The sequence below is a fragment of the Acanthochromis polyacanthus genome, chromosome 20, assembly GCF_021347895.1.
Source record: "Acanthochromis polyacanthus isolate Apoly-LR-REF ecotype Palm Island chromosome 20, KAUST_Apoly_ChrSc, whole genome shotgun sequence".
NCBI classification, from domain to species: domain Eukaryota; kingdom Metazoa; phylum Chordata; class Actinopteri; family Pomacentridae; genus Acanthochromis; species Acanthochromis polyacanthus.
The window spans coordinates 14734531-14761418 of NC_067132.1; the positions used below are offsets into that span (position 1 = coordinate 14734531).

Sequence of the window (26888 nt, forward strand, 5' to 3'; positions counted from 1 at the left end):
CAAGAAAGACTGCAGAGGAGGCAGCAAGGCAGCCAACAATGTTTGTGAACGTCATTTATCTTAGAAGATTTTTTTTGTTACATGTCCTCTCTTTTCATGTTTTATTTTTTTAATGTGACTTTTGTTTTCACTTATTTTTTCCTGTGGTTACATTGTAATGCAGTGTACATTTTTAAAAGGGATTTTTGTGCTTGTGTGAGCGAGTCCACCTCACATTCAATTCCCTACTGGTTAGTATGGTGTTGTACAGTTGCTGGTCAGTCCTGTTTTAACCTTGAGGGCATAAGCAGTACAAGTTACCCTCCGCAGTGGAAACTCGTGCACTGCCGCAGCGCACACACCCCCACACACAAACTTCTAAATACATATACACTCACGCGAACTCGCTTCCAAATACGCGTAGGCAAAAGATGTATAGATTAAATTTTAACACCCACACACATTACATGAGCTGATATAATTTTATCTCCATTTCTCCTGAAATATTTTTGCAATATGCCTCCCACTAAGAATTTAATATTCTTGAAGAGGAGTCGAAAAGACCAGCACAGCACCACATCCCTCTTTTGCTTAACAAAGACGCACAGATGCTCGCACTCACACACATGCACGACGTCAAGTAAATATGTAATCTCACTGTGCAGCTGCAGTAATTTTCCAGCATGACATTGGTTCTAAAGCCTCGGGACAGGTAATACTGATGAACCACGGTGTACATGTCTCCGTGTGTGAAATGTGTTTGCGCTTATGTGCCACAGGATTGAATCTGTAAAGGTTAACATCTCTGATACTAATGAAATTCAGCAATTAATAATGTACAGTTAAGACACACACAGCTGGCAGCTAGGGTAAAATAAGAGCTTTATTTTATGGAGGAGCTGTGAACTGTGATGGATGGTGACCTGAATGCTAGCACTTCTCTCTGACAGGTTCATAGTCCCTTTTTCGTTTCCTCTCTCTTACACCTATATGTTCCCACTCCTTTTAACACCTTTTTTTCCCTTTTTTTATTTTCCTTTCTCCATGTGCATGCTGGTGTTGTCAGTGATTCACTGTCTCACATCGCTGTGTGTTTCTGCGCTTGTATCATCATTGTTTCTCTGTCTTTGCCCTCTTTCTTGTACCAGGTTAGTCCTGAGATAAGACAGAAATGTTCAGGCTCATACAAGAGGATTGGACATTTCCACAGATAAAGTACAAGCACACTCATTCACTCATGCACGCAGACAGACACACAAATGCACACAAAACACACAAAACACCTGCCCACATTCGCCCAGATAAAGTCGGTGGGGCCCCTCATGTTCAATTTAACCTCTGACCCCATTGTTCCTCTGCGGCACGAACCTCATCTTCAAGCGTACGTGCAAGCATCCATCCTGAGATACATCCCCGCGGCTCACCTGCTCTCTGAAGGGAAGAGGACCTAAAGGATCACAACAATGACAGCCAGTGAGGCAGCACTGAGTTTTCCCCTCTCTCTTTACAAACCCCACACATATCGATAACAGCCCACTGGAGAATACTGAAGAGGGAAAAAAAATGAAGGATGTAGGAGAGGAAGGAAGGAAATGCTATATTTTTCAAACATTTTCACTGCTATTAGTGCCACTGTAAATGGTTGCATGGAGGAAGGAAATGCAGCTTGACAGGGAGGGACAATTAAAGATATGCAGGTGCAGGGAGAAGTAAGAAATGTTGAGCAGAAACAGAAAAGATTAAAAGATACAGGCTTTTATCGCTTACATAAGCAAAGTATTGATTCTATATGTTGAAATAGAGTTGGCAGAGAGGGAGTGAGGACAGCAGTGAACAGCAAATGGGAGAATGATCATTAGTATGAAAAGAAAGGGAAGGACAACTGACTAAATGATGGGAGGAAAAATATGATAGGAAAGGAAAATGGTAAGAATAGATTCTTAAGTGGTTAGATGACTTAACTGTAGCAGCAAATGTTAGTTTACCAAGTTGTTAACATCATCTCTGTCCACTTCTGGTGCTCTGTATGACAAGATTGCTTTTTTATAGATAAAAATCTAAGAATGTACACCATATTTAACGTTAAAAAAAAAGCCTGTTTTGTGGTCAGATATACATGTCAGTGGTGACAGTCGGTGCACTCTGCCTATAGGATGGCCTGACACCTTGAAGAATATCACTAAATTGCTGGAGATCAAAAACACAGCTTGAGGATGGAGTGTGTGTGTATTTGTGGGGCGGTCTGTAAGCAGATTAACAAATGAATTAAATGTACCGCAAGTCATACTGGATCATATTTTGAGCTCTGACTTTTATAAATAGTCATCTCACACAAACAGACACACAGTGTGAAATTCTATCTCCCCCTCTCCCTTTCCCTGACTCTTCCTGTCTTTGCCCTTCTCTGTCTGGCTCTATCCTGCTGCTGGCAGAGTGATTCAGTGTCATGCATGATTCTACACTGTTGTCTGTTTACTCTGGTAACTCCACATTTTAAATGCTTTCATGCCAGCACAATCATATTTTGAAGTCTATCTTCATTTGCCACGTGGAACACCCTGCTGGTGCTGTAATTCGCCACTCGAAACTGTTGCGTAATTACTCAGTAATTCGATTAGGTTTGTGTTGTAAGTGTTTTCTGTCACAAAAGGAGGGAATGAGCACAATCGGTTAATTTTGTTGTTTCATGCTGCACTGACCCTTGACACAACTCTTTTGAGTTTTTTGCAATAGCTGTGTCCAGTTTGCCACAGTGGTATAATGCTGATGTGGATTAGTTAAGTCTCAAGCACTGGTTCTACAATTAACTGTGCAATAAACCTCGGAAATGAACATGACCAGACAAGATGCACAAAACAGTCATAACATTGTCAAAATTAATGTTTGCACCTTCAGACAAGAGGTAGCAGACAGGAGAAAAGCAAAGTCAGACAAAAGACAGGTCTCCAGGCAGCTTATTTTAAAAGTTGCAAAAACACAGATTTGAACTTGGAAGATAATTGGCTGAGTTTCGTGTCAAAGCCAGAAAACTGAACAGACGTTTTTAAAGTAGCATTGTTGTCTTCAATCATCTTTAGTCCAGGTGCTGTTGGATTGAACCTCTCCCTGCTTTGGACTACAGTCGTAATGGGCAGCTACCAGATGAATCTCAGTAAATGTGTACAGACCTCTTCCTGAGGTCAGCGCTGCAAACAACATAACAATATGTTTTAAAAAGTGCTAATGAGCACTGCTGTTTTTAAGCAGGAAGGCACTGGATTTATTTCTCTGCCAAATTATATTTTACTCCAAATCTGAGCTTCACTTGGTGGCTAAATGATGTGAAAGCAAGCGATGGCAGTGACTAGCAGAGGTTTAGCGGGACACAATCAGACGCAGTCCTCAATTGCTGGACTCAAAAACAGTGGTTGAGTCATAACAAATCAGCCTCCTCATTACTGCATCTGTGTTGTCGGCTTCATCAAAGCGCTTCCCCTCCTCTCTGCAACAGAGGAATCTGTTGAGGTCCGAGGAAATGAGGCAGAGCATATGTTCTCTAGGTGACCGGAAAAACCTTCCCTCAACAATTTACCCTATCTCCACGTCGGTTCTGAAGTTTAAATTTAGACAAGCTTTATTGGCTTCCTGGGTCTCACCGTGAGGTAGATAGGACGGAGTCAAGGCTTCCGGGGCTGTCAGTCAAAGTCTGGTCGATGCAGAGGCTTTGGGTGTCAATAGGAGATGCTATCCTTACTCATGGGCTCACCTTGGTGCAGTGGACCATGGCGTTACTCAGCTGCAGTTGCTCCTGCTCTGAAATAGTTGTTCAGCTGAGAGGCAAGTGTGGGAAAATAGCCATTAAACAAACACAAAGTGCAATAAACCTCCTCAGTTTATTATGATTAATAGTATGATTCAAGCATCTTTTGCTGCTTAGTCTGTACTCCATGAGAAATTTACATTGTTGAAATATTGTTAGAAATGATAGCAGTAGTCTTAAGCAATATTTGCTGCTTTGAACTCGTCCTATTTGCAGTGCTACATTGCACTGCTCAAGCAAGCACTCGTTTCTATTTGTCGGTTTTACAGTGAGAATAGAGGATTGGGTGTCAAATCTTAGCACAAGAAAAATGCATATGTGTACAACAAACCAGTCACGCTACGTTGTACTGCCATTTTTTCGTGGGCACTGGCTCGTTTTCTGTTCTGTTACTTCAAGGCATGAAACACTTTCCAGCGTAGATGTCCAAATCTTCATGCCCCATATGTCGTTGTAAAATTGTTAGTGTCCTGCAGAAATTTCACTGCGGTATTTTCGCTGTGGGAGCCTCTGGTGAAAATGAAACCTCCAATACTGGCAGGGGCAGTTTACCCACAATACAGGATTTTACCTTGTGCTGACAGATGTTTTCCACAAACCTACTGCAGCAATGAAAGTTGTATGACCCTGGGGTCAAGTCAGCAATTGTTAACCTGCTGTCACCTGAAATGTGCTCCAAAATCAGTCTCTTCTTTTTTTTTCTCTTTCTCTTATTTTCTCATTCACAGTTTTTTGAAGACACTGGCTGTGCAATTTGTCATCTCCGGCTTTACTCATCACCGGGTTCTGACCCAGCGGCTAACTAATTCACATTGAGCCGCACAGATGAAGGCTGTTTAATAAAACATCGCCACTTGAGGCCTATCAGGTCTCACTCTCCCCTTACAAGTCACACTCTCATTTATTCATGAATTCATGCAATCATCTCCCCTTTTCCCCAAACCTCCAAGCTCCTAGGAAACTGTCCGTCAAACGTCTGTGGGGAGCTAGTCAGAGGAGGGAGCGACAGAGATAAAGACAAGGAGAGAGAACGGTAGAAAACATGCACGGGCCTCTAATATGATGTCATTGTCTGCTGGCCACCTGATGTTATACCCGTCAGGACGCTGGGTTTAGCGAAGCATTGCCAATCTATGTTTCTAGAGCAGGCTAGTGTGTGTGAGCGGGTGTGTGTCTCAGCCTTGAATTTGCTGAATATTGGACGATGGCTGACACAATGTCCTTGCCCCAGAAAATCTGTCTCTTTGTGTATATTCTTTTTTCTTCTTTGTCTCTTATTTCTGTCTAAAAGAACACGTACATCCTAACCCCACCCTGTAGCATCCATAGTGTTATATTTGTTCCGAAATTTTGGCTAGAGAAGCCAAAGAAAGGCAGCTGGGTACGCTTGTTTTTTTCTTCCTTTTTTTTTTTTTTTGCAAGGCGGCAGACAGGTTCTTGTCAGCTCATCAGAGACAACACTGTTTTAACGTGATTGCAGTCATACGCTGACAACACTCAGCACTCGAGAAATGGACCGACACAGAGAGAAAGACAAAAATAAAGAGGTGTTTGAAAGCACTGAGGTTTATAAGTGAAGTGTTTTGCCCAACATGTCTTCATCCTTTGCTGACGGGCCACAGAGTGTATCTGCATGGGTGCCTGTGCATGTTTGAGCTTTTCCCCCAGTTTAAATAGAGCCTGTGTGAGTAGATAGAGAGAAAGGAGAGACTTGAGATGTGAAACAAGAGGCTTATTAGTGAAAGTGAAAGGAAATGCTGCCACACTCGCGCACACATATACAGCTTCAGTACAAGCACTTGATTGCTGCCAAACAGCATACAAGGTCATTTTGTTATTATCACTCCTCTCTTCTTGTCCTCTCAAGCTGTCAAACATGCACACATCTTCTTTCTCTTTCATTCTCTCCCTCGCCTTCATTTTTTCTTAACTTTTCTCATACTTAAATTCATTTTATCTCTGTGTTTTTATTTGCATAGTTTTATACTTATTTTTCTAATCTGGATCGTCTCTCCTTTTTGTCTCATTCACATTCACCGACTTCTTCTTTTACTGTTTCTTTCCCTTGATTAAATTTTCTTCATTGTTTAGGTTCCACAGATTTGCCTTTTAAAAAAGCAGTGGTGTCTCTGATATTTGTAAATGAATTTGGCTATAGCTACTTTAATTAAGAGCAGCTCATTTACATAGCTGTGTTTGTCTGAAAATTGCTTTTTTGTTCCTCCTTTTGTGATTTCTGTTATTCTTCAATTCTGTTCCGTTTCTCTTATTCTCCTCCCTGCTTTTATTCTTGGCCTCGTTTTCTCCCCATTCCTTTGTCTGAGATTGTCATTATGGCTGACACCAGTGCAGTATAGTGTGAGACATCAAGACTGGCAATGGTTTTGGGAATACAAAACTGGCTGCTAGTCAACACTCCGCAGCGTTTTGGTGAAGTGAGGCCTAATTCACAGCCATAGATCAAAAACACAATGCTGGCGCTTACTAATAAATAGTCATCTTGTTTATTGTGGGACAACAAGGAACGCATTTCAGTGTCGCTGATGGTGGCTTAGAGCGTTTTGCCTGTTTATTATCAAGTGTCGACATTTTCTTTTTTGTCTCTGGTCACGACCGAGCACCCGATACATTTTTTTTAAGATTTGAAGTTGAGTTCACTGCCACCCTTTACAATATTCAATTCCTATCCCAGTCTTGACACAGCTTGTTCTGGTCCTTTTTACAATTTTTCATCTTTTTCGTATAGCTCAGTTTTCTTGCTTCTTCGTTCTCATGTATGCTTCACATACGTGCACACCATTGGATTTTATTGCCTTTATGTACACATTTTTTACCATTTATTGGCTACTAACACAGGCAGATCAAAGGTCAGGTTTAGCTACAGTGGAGCCTCGATGGAGGATTTCGGTATTGCTGGCATTTTAGACAACAAACGGCACCTGTAGGGTTAGGTTTCATGTACATTCAATCTAAAAACACCTGAGTACAAATGGGATTGTGTAACCTGAGTATCTATGAGCACATTCTATTATGAAGTAAAGCTTGTCAGCATGAGTGTGGCCCTTATTTTATTTGTGTCATTTAGTGACATCTGTCACCTGGAACCTGCAACATCTGGAGTCTGACACCAAAACACTTGAGGGATAGTGACCTTCAGCACCGCAGCTTTGTATAGTTTTTTCATACTTAAAGGTATTAGATTTGCCTTCTGTTGTCTCTTCTAATCTGATCTCTTAAAACCATCACTCAGCTCCTCCAGGGCTCTTACCTTCTCATTAATTGTTTTATTTTGGTCTTTCATCCATGTCACACTCTGTTTTTAGACGTTTTTACCTTATTGTTTGTTTGTCTCTGGCCGTCTCAGCAGGGATGATCAGTGGAATCATGAGGGACTAACGGATTTAGGATGCAATGAGAACCGTGTGTGTCTGTCTGTGTGTGTGTGTGTGTCTGTCTGTCTATCTGTCTATCTGTCTGTGTGTGTGTGTGTGTGTGTGTGTCCCATGTGCATGAATGTGTCACAGCTGACCAACAAGGCTAGTGGTGTCACCCGTCTGTGAAGAGGCATCTGGTATTCCATCTGACAAGCAGAAGAAAAAATGTTTGTGTTGGTGTGTGTGCGCATGTATTTGTGTACCCATATTGTATGTGATTAAGTGTTACAGTAGCATGAGTTAAACTGGGTGCAAATGTGTGTGTCGCTGCAGTTAAATCTTTGTGTACATATGAACCTGCAAGTTTTTGTGCCAACCCGTCTATCTGCGCATCAACTGCATATCTGTGCATTTCTTTAGTGTATTTGGGTATATGTGTTTGTGTGCGTGTGTGTGTGTGTGTGTTCTCGCCGACACATAAGTGATGCTCTACTTGGACAGTCCGCTCTCTGTCACAGGATACATTCCAGAATAAAAGAGTGGGTGGCATCTAAAAGTGATCAAAATAGAGAGGCATTTTCATCACACATTGCCAGTCCTGAAGTACCCCCGCACCTCACTCGTGATGTTCCAGTGCTGTAGAAAGGTCCGGCTGAGATCACCGTCATTATGCAGTAGATTAAAAAAAAAGATTTTGGTTGTTTTAATTTAAAAACCAATGAGAAGGACTGAAATAAACTGCACCGACTCCCAAAATACAGCCAATTGTGTTTCCTGTAGACATCTCCAAGCACATAATGGAAGTTGTAGCTCAGCAGGTAATGAAGTATGCTGAATCAAATAATTATTTACATCCATTAGAGTTTGGCTTCCATCTGAATCACTCTGAAGAGACTGCTAATTGCTTTTTTACACAAGAGTTTTATGTATAAACTTTAAATTTTTATTTCACTCTTAAAACTCTGCAATAGTTCAGATCGTACTTAGCGCACCAACCCTGAACAGTATGTTATTAATAATGAGAAATCCTCTTATTTTTTTAAGTCTAAAACTGTAATCCCATGGAGTGCTGGTCTTAGTCTGCTACTTTTACATTTTTATATAAATGTCTTACCACAGTTAGGTATTGGAGCAGGGTTTTTTTCAGATGTATACAGATAGAAGACAGCCCGCAGAACAGTAGTTTAAAAACTTATGTCATATTTGCAGGAACATGGGGAGTGATTAGAGAGTGTTAACATTCTATGTGGGAAATACTTTTGTGCATATTAGGATCCTTTTAAAATTCAGGTTTTGCATAACCTAAAGTATCTGTTCACAAGCAACGTTAGTAACAGCCAGTGCTTCTATTAAGGTATCTAATCGAAATGATATATATTTAAAATCCAGGACAGAATGCTGAAGAGACCATACAACGTCCGTGCTCTTTAAGGAATTATGTTGTCTTATTCGTATGTTAAGTTGTTTTGTTCACCTTACACTCCCAAACTCTACAAAAGGTGATGTGCTCCTCCAGTGTTCAATGACCAGGCAGACTTTCTGGCTGAGATGAATGCGAGATGTGTCCAATAGCAATTGTAAGGGGCCCTTACTTGAATCCTCATTTGCTGGATTGTTACTGAGCTCATTTTAGCTTCAAACTAAAACAGCTGAAAACAAGAAAAACACTCAGAGAACGTAGTACTCCACCAGGGCTGCTCAGTCATTGTGTAATTTCTGACTGAGAAGTCTTGACAAGTCAACAGTGGTGGATTTGTAGTAGGATCACAATCATGTGATCGTCAGCAGGCGGCTGAGCTAGTGTTCAGTTGTCATAGTTACAGTGACGCCGTGAATAACAGACAGACAGATTCACAGATTAACAGACAAACGAACACGAATCCTCACATAACTGCCACATTCCTTGGCGGACTAAATATGTCAGTCATGTAGTCATGAATGATCTGGTGTATTTTTTGCTGTTTAGTAGTCTGTTACTGAGACGATACAAAATCCATTTCAGAGGAAGTTCATGAAACTTGGTTTGGAGGTCAGGCACGGGTAAAGAAGAACCCATTGGATTATCGGACTACTTTCATTAAAATTGTGAGATGGGGCATTGGCCTTGGTCAAGGATGCACTCTGAGTGCTCTTCTAGTTTTGTGGTGCTTTTACTGTATCATATTTTGTGCCTTCTGCATTGCTTCTTGTAGTGTTCTGGATGTGTTTTCTTGTTGAGTTCTGTGCTCTGTATTTTCTGTCCTCGCTTAGCACTAAGCTTGTGCTCTGGCTTTGACAGGAGCATTAACAGAAACACTTTTAAAAATGCATGAATCACACTGTGCACTGTGGGAAATGCTACAAAGAGAGATATTTATTTTGCGTTTTAATCCAGCTAATTTTAATTAAAGAGCACAAGCCATTTAAATGTTTAGAATAATCATTTATATTGTATACATTCTTTGATGCTGTCCTGAAATCAAGCCACATTATGGTTTATGAACATTATTAGCATTAGTATAGCCTTCCTTCAGGCGTGTGGACTGATAAGCAATAAAAGCACGGATATAAATACTACATTAACAACGGCTACATTCTCAGTAAGCCACGCCAATGAGGGAGAATGCACAATACCTAATTGCAGTCATCATGTTAAATATAACTGTTGTTTTTATTTTTTGTGGGGCTTTTATTGAAATTTGATGTTTTTAGGGTATTTTTATGTGAGTTTTACATGCTTAATAGCTATAGCTTCATAGCACTCATAGAAAAAGTGAAGTGTTTTTAAAAACAACCCATTACTGTTTACTAAATAATCTAAAATATAAACTTATCTCTGAGTGTCTGTTTCTTTCTGTATGTGTTTTTGCAGGTGTGTTGTGGAACCTGTCGTCATGTGATGCACTGAAGATGCCAATCATCCAGGATGCTCTGGCCGTTCTGACCAATAGCGTCATCATACCCCACTCTAACTGGGATTCCTCCCCCAATCACCACGATGACCGCAAGCTCCACCTTCATACCTCCCAGGTGCTGCGCAACGCTACAGGCTGTCTCAGGTAAAAGCAGCACAAACATACACACATATGTCTGCAAACAGTTCTATGAAGGTGTCTGCACTTCTTCCTCGTTTTCGCTCATACTTTGCTCACATTCAGGAGGTTACAACAACATGTTTACACATACTTTGTGTGTTTTCACTTGCCTTTCTCATGAAAGCTCATTATGTACGAGTGGTATACATAATTCACCCTGGTTTTATTAACTCTACAGTGCTTATATTGTGTGTTTGTGTGGGTTCATTTTAGAATGTCTACAGAGATTAATGTAATGTCACAGTTCGCATGTGAGACTGAATCTTGTCTTTGCTGAAGCTTCATCTCTGTATGGTTGTACAGCAGATGCATATAATCACAACTATAAACCATACATACTTCATACTTGTTTGTCTTTATCCTTCTCGCTCATTTAATCTTGCTCTCTCTCACTAACTTGTGCTCGTCACCATAGCAACAACTCCTCCACTTGTACAAGTCCTTTGTGTGTTGACTTGCTTTTTGGTGCATTGTGCTGATAAGATGTTTCTTAGTTTTTAAAAGCTTGAAATATTGAAGGCCAACTTGAGGATCACGGAGTTTATTCGAACTTCATTATGAGAAAGTTAGTCATGACTTATCAAATGTTGAACACACTGAACTGGATTTGCCATATGAAAAAGCTACATTTTCTGAGCACAAAACCGCTGTCAAATATCACAGTATTTAGAACTGAGCATGCAAGAACATGTGCTTAAACCTATACCAAGAAGTTTAAATGCTCTCTCAGTAGACAATTGATTTGCTGTATATTTGATTTGGTATATATAAACAAAAAGATGGTCAAAATTGACTTTTACAGTTGATGCAGAACATTTTATTACAGAATCTTCTCTTCAGTCAAACTCAGTATAGTCAAGTCTGATGTAATTTACTGATCTGACCAAACCAAAATACCAAGATGGTCACCAAGATTATAAAAATGATTGAAATATGTTGCAGCAGGTTTTTTTTACAGTGTTCATTCATATACAGACGCACACAAACTTGTAAATGTACTCCAGAGCTATTTACCAGGCTAGTTTGACCAAATGCCAATTATATATTTTGGAAAGGTTTTACTGTGCCCATGCGATTTTGTCTTTGATCATAACACAGTTCTTTGTGTTATTTAAAGCCACACCTCATGTTCATGTTTTAATTTCATACAGTAAACTGAGCATACAGTTGTGGAGACAAATACTTTATTCCAACTTGCACATGAGATTTTCCTGTTTGCTTATTTCATCGAACTAGAAATTTGAGTGCAAGCAACAGAAATGTGACTGAAAGTTTTTATTTATTTATGTGTTTTCCCGCAAGTGTAATAGAGTTCCCATAACTTTTGTCAAGGTTAAGTAAATTATTGTTCTAACCCTGCATACCACGAAACGAAAAGTTCACACATTTTCAAGTTTATCTTTCTTGCAAATAATCATTATAGAACAAATGTTGATTTCAGAAAATGATCACAGGAAAAAGTATTGTTTACTGTCTTGGGTATTTTGACTTTGGTGTGATCTTGAAGTTAGTGATAATACTGAAACCTTTGTACATTAGCACAAACACACTCCTGTAGTTGAGATAATTTCTTTTAAAAATTCAGCTGTCTGTATTCTATGTATGACTATTAGAGGATTGTACGCTGAAAATGAGCTCTGGTCCTTGATCCCATAAACAACATTTGTTCATCTATGTACACACACTGAGTACTCACTCCAACTCTGCACAGGTCTGAGAAGGCTGAGAAAAAAACAAAACAACAAAGAAACTAACCAAAAAAAAAAAAGAAAACAGAAAGGGAAAAAAACTGCATGTCCACTTGGCCATCTCTCTTTGAGCTGTGTACTCAATCAACCTCCAGCTGCCTGCGGATTAAACCTCACCCCAGTCGCTTTGCAGAGCTCCTCTCAAGCTGTTTGAAACGGTTATCTCCAGCTGCCGAATGTCTCTCCAAAGCATGTCAAAGCCATCCGTAAGATGCTACAAACAGGTTTTTGTACATATTTACGTAATGTTGTGTGTCAGGTTCATATGAAAGCAAAGACTCCAGTTGCTGCTGTCATCCTTCCACTTAGGAGGGATTTAAATATTTAAATCTGAACACTAACAGGGGCGAAGCAAGTGGTTAGGATGCATGACACATGGGTGCAAATGCTGTCGGCAGCGAGTCCCCAGTTCGATACTCAGCCAGCTGGACACTTAATGCAGTCATTCCCCTGCTCTCTTTCCTCACATTTCCTGTCTCTCCCACTGTCACTCTCTAATTAAGGCAAAATGCCCAAGCATATGAATACTAACTCACTAAGTACATCTAGTTATGAATGCTTTTCAGTCAGTCAGAGTTCTGTGATTGCTGGCTGGCAAGTCAAATGTACATCTCCTGCCAGTCAGTGCAGAGAAACCAAACCAACACTGACCCTTTTGTCTTAATAAATATATTTAATTTAGAAATTTGAGTTCTACAGTGATGTATACATAAAATATATGTAAAATAATAGCATAAAGGGAACTCAAACATGCAAACAAACTTAAAGGAAGGGTAGGTAGTTTTTCTTTCAGTGTCATTTTGCAAAAATTCAATTCCTACTATTCCGTATATCATTATTTAAAGGGGAAACTAGACTGTTGCACCTCCTGCTGGCTTTATGTTCAAGCTTATGAAAATCTAACCTGTGACAAAAAGGTTTTAGCCAATTGCAGGGCTTTTCACAGATCAGATGAGAAATTACAAATAGGAAATAGCTTGACGGGTGATGTTACAAATTAACGCTGACTTTTAGCTTAACTGTATGTCTTCATATTCTGTAACTACCATGTAACAAGACAAGTCTCTAGCCTTATGTACTCCTTTGAAAATAATTAATACACCACTGTTTTCTGCCTCTTCCTTTCTTGTTCTTGGTGGAGTCATACAGTGCTTTCTCCTCAAGGTTGCAATCACTCTTTTGCGGTCTTGTTCTATCCCTGAACTTCTCGTCATCCTGCAGTTTTCATCTTTTCGGCATTGTTGAGTGATAATTCAGTTTAGATTTTTTTGTTGGCTTTACGTGTGCAGCTTATGCATAGAATATGAGTGAGTCAGTGTGATTTTTTACAATTTCAATACATCCTATTTTTGAACCTAATTTATTTTCTATGTATTGAATCATTGCATGACTTACTGAATATCTTTTATAAGGTGCTGTATTTTAGAAACAATTCTAACAAAATGATCAGGGCTGTAGACCGGTTGTCTAGACTTTGTAAAAGAAAACAACAGGTGGCCTAGTAATTCTTTCCCGAGCTGTATGAAGGATGATGTTGCACTCTGCTGGCAAAGGCCTCCACATTCTCTCAAACAAAGCCCTTCTGTGTATTCGGTCTGTACAGATGCTGTCTTTACATAAGCATACCAACACTGACACTTGTGTTACAGAAGAATTATGCTATATGAGTTGTCACTGACTTCAGTAGGAGAATATATTTAAATAACACCACATTGAGGCTTCTTTTTGGTAAACTTTTTACTTTACCTCAAAGGATCTGCTGTATTCTGAAGTAAACTGCCTTTGATTTCTGTTCTTCAGATTTTGGTGTTGGGTGCATTGCTTGGATTCAGTTAGACGCAGTATAGCATAGATAAACATTTGGAAGATGCAGTTCTGCCTAGTTGTTTTTTTGTTTTTCCTCGGTTCTCTGCATTTTGTCATCAGTATTCTGCTGCTGGTCTGCAGGACAAGATGATTGCACATAATATCGCAATATCACAAACACCTGAGCAAATCTAATTCAGCCCACTAATAGCTCTGTGAACGTATTATGCTGTTGGTTTTTTTTGGATGGAATGAGTCACAGCAGCGCGGATTTAAGTTTGGTATTTTTTTCGGATGTTCTGCATAACTGTGTTTGCCTTACATTGTTAATTGAAAAGAAAAATATATATTTTGTCCACCTTTTTGTGGATGGTGGTGCCAAAATCAAGTTAAAAGTCAAAAGGAGCGTAAACATGTTCAGGGTAACAACAACAATGAATAAATAAATATGGGAATATATAGCTGTGTACTTGCAAGGGTGCAGAATATACAGTCGGTAGTTGTGATTATCAAGTTATTCTTCGGTGTGATTTCTATTAAATTTTTTCTAATTTGCAGTGAGAAGATGTAGCCGCTTGTGCGCCACAGATAATGAGTTTTATCTCTTAAATGGGCTATGTATCCTGGGAGCTACATTTTGTAAACATCTAAAATAAACACATTAGCTGAAATTTCTTTGGATGTTGTTTTTTTTTTTTTCTTTTAAAGCCAGATGAGCTGAAACGGTTCTTCATTACACATCATGCCTGCCGTTTGCCTACAGTGCACAGCTAAAAATCTGGCAAATATTTGAGAATGCCTCAGTGTCCATTGTGTTTAAATCGTGACACCAGAAAAGAGTTGAATCAGGTTGTTTCATCCAACTTACAAGTGGTTGCTGTTAAATCCCTCTGAGACTTTAAGTCTGCATCAGTAGACCTGGTGTCTATTGATGCAGATTAAAAAGAGTGAGCTGGAGTGTTGCTGTTGAGTTCTTTCAACGGTTATTTTTCAAGAGTTGTGTAGCTGTACTGTTCTATTTATTTAGTGTAGGAATTGGTTTATCCGTGGTTCTCTGTTCTTTTAGTTGCTTGTTTGTCCCTAATAAAGATGTATTGCCTACAGCTAAGGTATCAGTTTTCGCTAGCGACATCTGTAGATTTCAAACTTTTTTGTCGAGTTTATTTTTCCCCCCTTTAACTCACTAAACTGTTTATAGGACTTTAGTGCATGTGTGTGTAAGTACCTAAAGATGCAGGAGAAGATAAATGATGCTGTCACTGCATTGTTCCACACTGTGAAGTTACAGATCTAATTGTAAAAGCTGGTAAAGGAGAGGGAAGGCAGGGGAGCAGAGAAGAGAAGAAGTTGGAAAAATTAGAACAGAGTGAATGTAGAAGTGGTGAACAATGAAGAAGGAGAGACTAACACCGAGTAATGAAGGTGTTTTTGCTGCTCTCCAGGGTTGTTTTCTATCTCACTATCTTTTTCTTGGGGTTAAAGTGACACGAGATCACAATGTTCGGGTCCCAGTGTACCTCAGCTCAATTTCAGACCTCTCACCTCTCTCATTATCCCTTTGCTGTGTGTGCTTGTGCAGCTGTGTAATGCCCGAGTGTGTATATGCCTTTCTGTGCACCTTTATGGCCGTGTGTATTTGTTTTTGTGTGTTCTGCGTGTGAGCTTGTGCATATGTATTTATACATGTCTAACTATATGTCTGTGTATGCACCCTTGTGAGCTCACACATCTGTACTCACTGAAAAACAAAGGCGTTAAATCAATCTCTGAAATCGCAGCCGGTGAAGGTGAGTCGCCGATAATGGGAATGAACTGGTGTCAGGGCATCAGGTGGTTCTGTAATGGCCGTGTGCTAGTGTGTGAATGTGTGTTCATGCGCGTTTTCTGGTTTGTTTGGCTGTTGATTCATGCACGTATTGCATATGAGCCAAGCAGCTAATGATGCTGATGGACCCATATGGTGTCTAATGGAGTTGTGGGTATTGCCCCTTCCTTTGCACACGTATGACCATGCATGCTTGCAGACAACCAGTGCATTGATTTATTTGGTAAAAGTGGATACCGCATTCAAAGGTGGTGCTCCATTCATTCCTGTGCAAGCTGCTCACTTGGTACATGTTCTGTAAAGCGCCGTATTTAACACTTCTGTTTCTGAGTCCGACTGAGAGTACGCTCTTTGGATGCTTCCTGACGCGAATAAGATAAATTTAAATAACCATACAGCTCTTTTATTCACTGTTTTACAGCTGCTCGTTTTCCCTGATTGTCAATGGCAAAAATGGCCTTTTAAGTCGGTGTGCTTTACAAAATGAACAAGAAAATGAACGAGGACATTGCAATCACCTGGTTTGTCCACTATGCCAAAGTCGCTTCAAAACCCAGCACAGTTTCAGCCTTGGTTCAGTGTTATCAGGCCAGACACAAGGTCTTCTGTTGAGGGGTTTCCATATCCTCCATTCAGAGGCTGTTTAACTCCCTGCAGGTTGTTGGTTTGCAGCCAAGCAAGAGAGGAAAAAAGCTACCTGCTGCCTCAGAGCTGTACACACTCTTAGTGTGTGTGTGTGTGTGTGTGTGTTTCTGTACTTATCAGGATCACACACTCCTTAAATACAGTCAGCTTGTTTTCTTGACATCCACAGACGTAAGTGTGCAGTAGGATTAGTTTTTGGATGAAGCAAGACTGAAATCTGTGGTCACGAAGGCGGTTGTTTCCGTATTTATTCCATTGATATTAATAGGTTTGTATGCATGTGTGTGCCATCTGGTGATGACCCTCTGCTGCCTGTGTCCTCATTCACACTCACACACACGGTCAGACACTTGTGCAGAGCCACCACACACACCAGCTGTTTGAGACAAAGTCACTCAGTAGTCATTTGTTCCTTGAGCAACATTAGAGAGCCATCTGTCTGAGATTCGCTCATGTTCACGTCTTTCCTATGAATGCAACACAAATCTTATAACAACTGCAGACGGTGAGTAACATGATTTGCTGAAGGACTGGCAGCTCACGTCCCAATGTACACTGTTACACCCTGGAAAAAAAAAGAAAATCAGTGGTAAAATCTAAAGTGCACAACCTGTGTAGTATCTTTTAAGCAGTGTAATTGGTGAAAAACTTGTTGGACTATGCAGTACTTTAATGGCTGAAAACCCTGTTTCTGCACATACAAGGGAGCTTGTTAGTGAACTTTTTCTTACTTTTGCGTGGATGCTACTTTTCAGAAAATATTGTTGAAAATATGCTGCAAGTCATTTCACCTTTAAGGCTGGTTAACTGTACTTTGTTGTTATGTATACTTTTTGCAATCCAATAACGGGAGTGAAGGTAGCAATAGTACTGTGTGTGTAAACTGACTTAATTTTAAAACAGAAGGAAAACCTCATGAGTTTCTTTGAGAAGAGACTTTGTACAAACCAAAGCAATGATATATTCTATTTATGATTTTAGTGCAAGAATTTCGAAAAAATATGTGGGAGGTTGTTAGAGTGGATGATAACTGGATAAAGCAGGTGGGGGGTGCTGCATAGTGGCCCTTTAACCCTTGTACATTAGCTGATTTCTGAAAAGCAGTGGCCTAGGCAGCTCCAAAGTAAAAATGTGTGTATGACCATTCTTTGAAGAGATTCTACTGTTGACTATTGACTATAAAAAGGTATATTTAGAGTCGAGAAACTACTAGACCAAGGAAAGAGGCACAACAAAGATCTACAGCTGGAGTCAAACTTCGGATATGGCAATGTATATTTGGCTGAGGTGTTTTAATACTAGAATATAATAATACTGAAGCCTTTTACTGTATTGGGTTTTAATCACACCCAAGGAACCAAGGCTGACCTTTGCAACCTCTGATGCATCTTATATTTGATTAACTTTAGCTGAGTCGTCATATCCATGGATTTTATCCAGCATGTTAATTACCCTATTTTTTGTTGTTATTGGAGCCAAAAAAGACACATCTGTTTTTTTTTCTTTTACTTAATGATGTTGACACAGCAGCAATCAAATGTTTTTTTATTAGTTTCCCAGAAAGCAGGCTCATGCTGCAACACTGCCATATTTTTATCTCCAATGATTCCTCTCTAAATTTCGAGAATGAGCCAAGTGGGTTTTTTTTTTTTTTTTTTTACACTTTAGCAGAGCAGACACTAACATTACCATTTAATGGATGTGCTACCGTCACCAACACTAATATATAATGATTTTTGTTTGCAAAAATTCTGAGCTACAGCCAGGAAACGGTTTGCTCTTCACCACCAGCACCAATTGCACTTCCCTGTTACTTAACTGCAGCTAAAATAACAACTATTAAATTCTGAATGGGATGCTTAATCAAGTTCTGTGTCTTTTTGCTCAGAAGGTAATTATTTAACGATGCAGGCTAATGAGTTACACTGAATTAATGAGGAGTGACATCAGATAGGAGAAAGTGTAAGTCTGTAATGGACTCGTTAAATAGTAGAGATTACTAGTTAATTTTAAGGTGATGTGCAGACACCATCATTTACACACACACACACACACACACACACACACACACACACACACACACACACACACACACAACTGAATAATTAAAACCTTTATGTGCCCACTTTTAACCGTTCACATAAATACGCATATTGCTTAAAAGCCATTACTAGTCACTGATTGAAACCCTATAATTTTACGTAAAGAATCCTTTACTGCCTTAAAATAGCTTACATATAACTGTACACTATTGCTTCTCTCAAAATGTGCAGCACTATGAAGTCCCTGCTTCTGTCTGTGTGCATCCTCCCCCACTTGCTGCAGTTCAAGCACACCAGCTCACCTATGACTCAAACACTGTAACACTACTGTACAGTGCACGATGGCAAGAAGGAGTATTTCAACCATACATGTTCAAATAGGAAACTGAAGAAGAATCCTAACACTGAAAGCCTCATCCTGGGAGTAGAAGTAATTGGTTCTTTAGGTTTATTACATATGGAACTGTGAATCTCTGAGTCTGTGTTTTTTACACTGTCTTTGTGACACTGCATTAAATATATGTAAATAAATGGTGCAAATATTCAGCCATTGAGCTGACTGCTTGTTTCTCTCGTGATCTGTCTTGAAACATATAAAGAAAAAACACCGTAAGGACATATTAACAAGGTGAACAAATTTATCGTCACCCGAGGACGTCTTTAAAATGTCCTCTTCTATTCTCATTCTCCATCTTTTAGTAAAATATGCCATCTAACATGCTCTCTCGCAGCGATAACCATGTACACAGATTGTTATCAGGGTCTAGGAATCCCTTTTGTTCATGTGAGGAGCTGACTCAAGCAAACAGCCTTGCATTATCCAAATATTCCATGATGCAACATGGCAAGATGTGCAACGCCTGAGGACACATTACACCTGAGAAAGAAAAAGGTAAATAAATAACAAACAAAAAAAAGAAGAAACAGGCTTTTTTCAGCCTAAGAAATTCTGCCCTCACGGTGTTCCTCGGTAACTAGCACAGAAGGAAAGGTGTGTTGCAGAAAGGCACAATATGTCATGCTTCATTTCAGAACTGCTAAACTAACAAGCATGAGTGCACAGACACCAGCGCACACAAATACAGTTTATACACATACATGTAGAAACCTCTTTTTGCAGTCCATGGGGAGGCTTTTCACAGGAATTCAGAGAGCACACACACACACACACACACACACACACACACACACACACACACACACACACACACACACACACACACACACACACACACACACACACAATATATATATATTAAAGTGTATAACAACTAACTGCAGTAGTTATGAACGTGACATAATGTAAAACCAACATCACTATAATCTCCATTTCACAACAATTCCCCTGCTATTATCATGCATTGCAAACAAACTGAATAAAATACCAACTTTAGTGTTATTGAGATGTTATTGACAGTAGTTTATTTCACCTCTCCTATAATCTGAGTGGTTTCTGAAGTTGAAAAGATATATAGAGATTTATTTCAAGTTTACCACTGAGAATGGATTCCACCCTCTCCTGGCTTCTCTCACTGTAGTCTGGCATTAATGAATAAATAAATAAATCACTCATTTAAACGAATATATCCTAATTGGATGAAAGCTCCCTTCATTGCTCTGTGCTTGAATTTTTTTTTCTGAAACTCTTCTTTTTTATTGCATTTTGATGGAAATTGAAGGAACAAAAAAAAGACTTGCGGTTGCAGAATATTGCTTCTGAGAGATCAGGTCTGAAATTAATAACAACCACTTCTTGAGCACTTGTGTCCACCCAGAGGAAAATTATTGTGCAGCTCACAATAGTCTCATCAGAAATAAATCATCTTCTTATTTGGAGATTACTGAATTCTGACCTGTTCCTCCTAAACCCCACCATCCCCTGAGGAGAAACAAGGAGCAAAAGAATAAATCAATCCAAGACAAATTATCCTGTCCAGTTTGAGAGTAACAGGGGAAATCGGGGAAAAGCAGGAGTTATTTTGCTGTGCTTGTAGCCTTCTCAGAATTTTCTCTCTTAATAACCGTGTAGAGAAGTAAATAGATAAAAGGGAAAAAAAGGCTTGCATGATTTTGGTGTCAATTTTGTGTCATTTTGGTACTCTTCATGCATGTCTGCTTAGTCGTTAAGAGGCAGTAATTTTAGACACATAAGAGAATGTGCAGAGACATAGACAATACAATCATTCCTCCATTAGCTTTACAGATTTTATCCTGCAAATCATTATGGGGGTCTGGAGCCCATCTCAGCTGGCACTGATTGATTTGCAGGGTACACTCTGGACAGGTGATGCACACAGAAAGACCCTAGCTGACCAGCAAGTATGAATCTAGACCCTTCTTGCTGTGAGGCAACAGTACAAACCACTGCTGCACAATGCTGCCAGTGAATCCATAATGCACAACATGTTATTGCAAATTTAAAATAAATATAAATTAAGTCAAACTCAGTCAAAGTCAGATTTTTTGTCAGTTTTTCAGTATGTACATGATATACCAAAAATCGAAATTACGTTACTCTCTCTTTGTGCAAAAGTAGACTAAATAAACACTTAGAAGGCTCTGAGATAAAAGAAATAGTACAAATTTAGAAATGTAATGTACAAAACGAGATAGAAACAGGCAAAAACTAAGTAAATTAAGAACTAGAGAGCAAAAAACAGGTAAACTAAGAACAAGGAAGCCGAACTGAGTGAAATGCAAACACGACCAAGAGATGAAGTGGCGGATTTAGTGCAGGATATTCAGAACAGTGCAAATGAGTAATAATAGTCCAAGAAGTGCAAATATGCTGGTTATTGACCACAGTTTGTGTATGTGGGGGAAGAGGGTGGTAGAGAGGGCAGAGAGGGGAGAGAGTTCAGCTTCCTGACAGCCTGGTGGATGAAGCAATTGAAATTTTTTTAAAAAAAATTAAGCTTCCATCCAAACAGATGTGCACTGAAAAGAAAAATAAGAGTATGTGCTAGACATATCGACATGCCCCAAGTTTTCATCCTCCTTAGTACCTGTACAAATGCCAAAATGGAGAAACGGGTATAAGCCATTAAGAATTTTAAACAAAAATCATGCAATTACAATACAGTGAATATTTGTGTTTATTACTGGAAAATTGTGATATTTTGCAGTGCTCAGCTATAGGTCCAAAGCAGTCTATTTCTAAATAGAGTTTTATTTCCTCACAATTACAGGTTGTGACATTTATGTTGGCATGAGACCTGACAATTTTAATGTCCCTTGACTTTCCATTCAGCTGCAAATACATTTGCAACAATTCAATTAAAAACTGAAGTTTATATGTAAATCACAGAAGTGAGACAACTCTGAGAATGACAAAATACACATTTGCTGAGATTAGAATTTGACCTCTGAGACAAATTTCTCGCTTATAAGCCTTAGAAGTTTACTTTTGTGTCTTACTGTTACCTTAACAATCGATAATTTCAGACAAATAAAGATCAGGGAAGTAAGAGGGGGAAAAAAGCATTTAGGGTCATTAAAGTGAGATCAGGTTGAGATGAGAGGAGTTTTTTCTTAGGAGCAGAATTTAACAAGTATGTGAAAATGCTAAGCTGAGTTAGTTGTAGATGAAATAGGATGAGCAAAGAGATTTTATATTTATCTGGGAAGATTTAGTGCACTATGTCATGTACAACCAAGCAAAAAAACTACATTTTTAGCTCTAAGGTTGTCATTTATTTGGTCTTTAGTCATACATACATATTTATTTAATTAGTAATTAATTTGCTAATGTATTTACTCATTTTTAGAAAAAGAAAATGCTTTCGTGTCCAGGGTTGTATGCTGACTAGTGTTTTAAATGATGGTACATGTGTTGTTGTACGACTAATGTTAGAAATAAACATTTAATTGTTCATGAGGCATGGAGTTAAAGTCTACGGAAGCTAATTTCTCATCTTAAATCTGTTATGTCTTTGGAAAACAGTTCTCAACCTTTCTTATATATTATAGAAACCTTATCATAAGGAGCTGTTTACTACAAGCCAGCAGAAAAGAGTTTCATATTCGCTGTCATACCATAAATAAGCTGTCACTGTTGTTTTTCTCTTTGAGAGAGACGCCAGACAGATATTGTCTCTCTGCCCGTTGAAATGGAATATATTTACCGACCACCCCATGAAGTGTTTGTTTTATTTTTGAGGTGATAAGAGTCATGGTGGTATTTTCATGACAGTCACAGTCTTTGAAAAATTGAGCTTGCATGACGTTGCCCGGCTCGTCAGCTATAACATAATAAGAAATGTATATTTTTGGAAGTCTTCCACCTACCCCATAGTCTTGTCTTTATCTGCTGAACAAGAACGCAATAAAGTCATACACTCTTTAGTCAAGGTTCTGTCTGCGAGATTGTTGTCAAGAGCGAAGGTTTACAAGGAAAAACAAAAGCATACCAAATTTTATCTCACTACTGAACTTATTGTTTTCCCAATTTGCCACAGGGTTCATCACTGAATCTGATTTGTTTGGGGGTTTTTTTGTATCTTGACAGTGAGATCCTACCTGTTAAGTCAGAGGTGCCGAATCTGTCCTCATGATAACAATAGAGGCAAAGATCATAGCTTTGTGCAACTTCTCTCAGTTAAACATTTATGTTGCAGAGCCAAGTACCTTCTCCCCCCACCTGTGATAGTTAAAGCTATCAGATAAAAAACAAAAAAACTTGATGGAAATCCCAGTAGAAGTCAGCATATTCAAGGCTGAGCATTAAAGCGGTAAATAATTCACCCTCTCGCTTTCTCACCCACCCACCTCCTGTCTTCGGTGCTTAAACATTAGTCAAGGTGAAGTGTTTTTACTGTTCTGTTGTTTTATATCGACTAGACAGAGAATTGTGTCTCTGCTAAGCGGCATTTCCACCGTGTACTTGTTTGCACATTAGCATTCAAAGCGGGTGAAAATGACTTGACCTTCTCTTGGAAGCGGAGAGCCGTGAACGTGAAGTTTTAATTGAGTTCTCGTGTCTTCCCCTTTCTCTCTTTTCTCTTTCTCATCAGTACAATTTATGAATGACCTCATCTCATAGACTGGTGAAACAGCTGTGATCTCTTTGCCATGCCAGGGTGATGGATGGACTTATTCACTCATACCATCACATTGTCTCCTTGTTTGCAACACAATTGTCTCGTCCTCATCTGCTCTCTGACATTTCACCTTCAAAGAATGGTATTTAAACTCTTGTTAGCAAACTTCAGTAATTAGTTTGTTCCTACTTTTGAGTGCTTGCTCTCTGTTTTGCCAGTTGTCTGCACCCCAATACCCTTATCAGTGAGGCAGCGTAATGGAAGTTCATTGCGGTATTGTCCTCAAATAAAGGTTCAGTCTGTAACAACCAGCCAATGAATACAGAGATATAAAAAGCCATAAAAAGCTACAACTGTACATTCACCTACTAAAGCTAAAAGCCATAATGTAATGGTATGATGACACTGACATTTTTGCAAACTTCACTTAATGTGTAGCCATTACACTGTAGTACTAGACATTATCTAAATGTAGCCAGATTGAGTCTCTCAGTGATAAAGTGAACCATTCTTAGTTGAAAGCAGCACAGAAATGAATACTCAGACTGTCGAGTACAAAAGCGCTATCAGCTGTTCGTAGTTATGCTCATTTGTAGCCCTTCAATCTGGCTACCAGTGGATGTACTCAAGTATATACTCTCAAAACTTCTAAACACTCACCCACCTGAGTGCTTTGTATCTGCCCGTTGATTTTAATTTTAAAGGACAACACTGTCCCTTTTCATCTTCACTGTTGAGCTTAATTGAATTGATTCTGCTGAATAGGACTACGCTAAAAAACTACACTGAATGGTTGTGACAATGAGGTTTTAAGACAACACTTAGACATTTGCTTCTTGGGTGTTTAAACACATGCACTCTCACACATGCCACACTATGCTTGTTATGGCGCTAACACTGATTTCCCTGAAGGCAGTCTGCCACATGATGCACAAACAGGCACACTCTAGACTCAGTTAGACACATTTCTGGCTTTCATATTTCAGTGAATGCTATTTTTGAGCAACAGATTGACTGAGGGAATTCATGAAGCTTTCTTTGGAAAATGAATTTTCAGGATTTCTAAGAAAAAGGCTGCGGGAAAAGTTGCCTTTGGTGTTGGTACAAAGCTGCCTGTTACTTTGTAAAGTATATAATATAGCGCACATCAAAATTAGCTCTTCCCCTATATCTGGCACAGCTTCCCTTCAGGCTGTTAATCAGTCTAAAGTGCACTTGCCCATTTTTAGCATTTGTTTGCAGTAGCACTGTGATTTTGGATCATGAGCATGGATAATATTAACTGTGATAACAAGTTCCAGTTTGTGTCTATGTATTGTAATACATTTATAGGCTATCATACATAATAATTGATCCATTCATTCACTCACTGCATTGTATTTATTGCTTTGCTTTGATCAGTGCATTTCATGAAGTCATGCAAACATTGAAATGTGTCTGTCTCTGCATTCTTGTGTTTTTTGTAATGCATCAGTCAAACTGAGGTCTTCTTAAAGACAAAGTTGTGAGACATTTCACGATGGATTTTCATACATGAATTTGAATAAGTGGTCTTTTTAGGTCTCTTTTTGTTTCTTTTTGTCTTGTGTGGTGCTTAGTATGTCCTGAACCTGACTAGGTTTGAGCTCAGTAGGAAAGTTTGATCATTGAGTTCCAAGACAGCACCTATAAAAAGCAAAAAACTGTACCTAATTTAAATTTAGATGCTATGCACACTTTTAAAGCAACAAGTTTGTGCAGCAATAAAGCACTCTAGACAACATCGGAAACAACCCCTCAACTTATTTCACTTATTTTGGGGAAGGGGAAGAATTTGCAGGAAGCTAAGTCTTGTGTGTAGGCCAGATGAGGAGGTGACAATTGTTTTGTTATTTTGGTGTGACCAAAGAACTTGATAGAACAGGTGAGCTTTAGCATGATGACACTTGCAATAGTTGAGGCTGTTTTTGCCAAATGTTTTTCTCTCTGACTCCTCACAATGTTAGTGTACAATTTTGCACTGACAGTAGGACTCTGAAGGTTGAATTTATGCTGCATAACCCAGTCAAGGATGAACTAAATGACGAACTTGCTCTTGATTGTACTGCTGTTTGGATTCGGAGTACAACAAACAACAAACCAGTTATGATTCTCAAAATGAAGGTTGGCGTGGTTTGCTGTCCGTTCGATGTCCATGATCAATTTGTAATTTTAAAACTGCAAATGGTCAAAATCAGACTTCCTTACAGTCTTAGAAGTGTGACAGTAGCACTGTTAGCAGTGATCACTACACATGAAGACTGTTTCAAAGTGGCCAAGTTTAAATTGAAATGTTTACTGCACAGTGCCAAAACTTGTAGGTCACGCCTCATAATATGCATTCTAACTCATGTTACACACCTCAGCTTCGTTTTCATTTTATTGGCACATGCAAATGAGTCACTGTCTGGTACTGAGTGTATCTATATCCCAGGCAGCTCCCTGGTGAAACCCAAACAAATCCAACCCAGTGCCACCCACCTGTACCTCCAGTTCAATCAAAATTCAGTTCATTATTTCTGTGCATCATATTGGCAAAGCTGTTAATAATAAACGGAACAATATTGTCAAATTATCAAAGCAGCGTTGGTGTGAGTATTGGCTGTGAAGTTCAGGCACTAACTGTCTGACTAAAGCGGCTTTTTTTTCCCCCCCTTTCCTTTTTTTTTTGGACTCAAGTCAAGTACTTTAAATTGAAGTGAGCCTTCAGGGCATAGATTGAGATGTATCCAGAATTTTAATGCTCCCTTTTCAATTGTTTAGTTTAGGGAGAGCTGCCAGGTTCTCCAGTATCCGTTTCTCACTTTCTCTCCTTCTGCCTCTGTCTCTCTACACCTCTTATTAACAGATTTCTTTTTTCTTTCATCTGTCTTCATGTCTTATCTTTCCTCCTCAACCAGCTCTCCCTTTTCCCCCATTTGTTGTGTCTTTGCATTTGGCAAACACTCAGCTACAAACACACATACATGCACACTCTCCAACCAGTGTTTTTTTTGTATGTGTGTTGCAGGAATGTAAGCTCAGCAGGTGAGGAGGCAAGGCGAAGGATGAGGGAGTGTGACGGCCTGACAGATGCTCTGCTGTACGTTATCCAGACCTCTCTGGGCAGCAGTGAGATCGACAGCAAGGTGCGTGCACGTGTGTGACTGGAAACATCTGAGCTTGTGTTTAAATGTGTAGTTTCAAACGAAATCAAGCAGCGCCTCATACCCTGTCTTTATCACATCCAAACTGATTTCAGCACTCAGGAGGAGACAAGAAAAACTGCAGCCACAAGAGGAATTTTAGTTTTCGAGGAGCGCTCAGTTCATCAGCATATATTATTTAGGGCAAATTAAAGCTCTCCAAATCAAAGTGTTACAGTTTATTTTTCTGCCAATTTCGCTGCAGTAGTCAAAGTTGAGTGGGTTTATGTTCACTTTGCATTTTGCTGTGTGAGGATGTGTTCACGTTGGCGTGCAGTCTATATGTGTGTTCATGTCACAGCACGTGTGGGCCGGTCAATACTACGCAAACAGTGTTGTGGATGGCTGACTTCT

The 26888-nt window shown here is 39.3% G+C and overlaps 1 protein-coding gene across 3 annotated transcripts in view; it reads left to right on the forward strand.

The window, feature by feature from the left end:
• ctnnd2a (catenin (cadherin-associated protein), delta 2a) overlaps window positions 1–26888 on the forward strand; it is a 267403-nt gene that overhangs the window by 190972 nt on the left and 49543 nt on the right. For all 3 annotated transcript variants that reach the window (XM_051940357.1, XM_051940356.1, XM_022201208.2), the window contains 2 exons: window positions 10004–10190; window positions 26360–26477. In XM_051940357.1, coding sequence (XP_051796317.1) covers window positions 10004–10190; window positions 26360–26477 — 305 coding nt within the window. The remainder of the gene's footprint in view (window positions 1–10003; window positions 10191–26359; window positions 26478–26888) is intronic.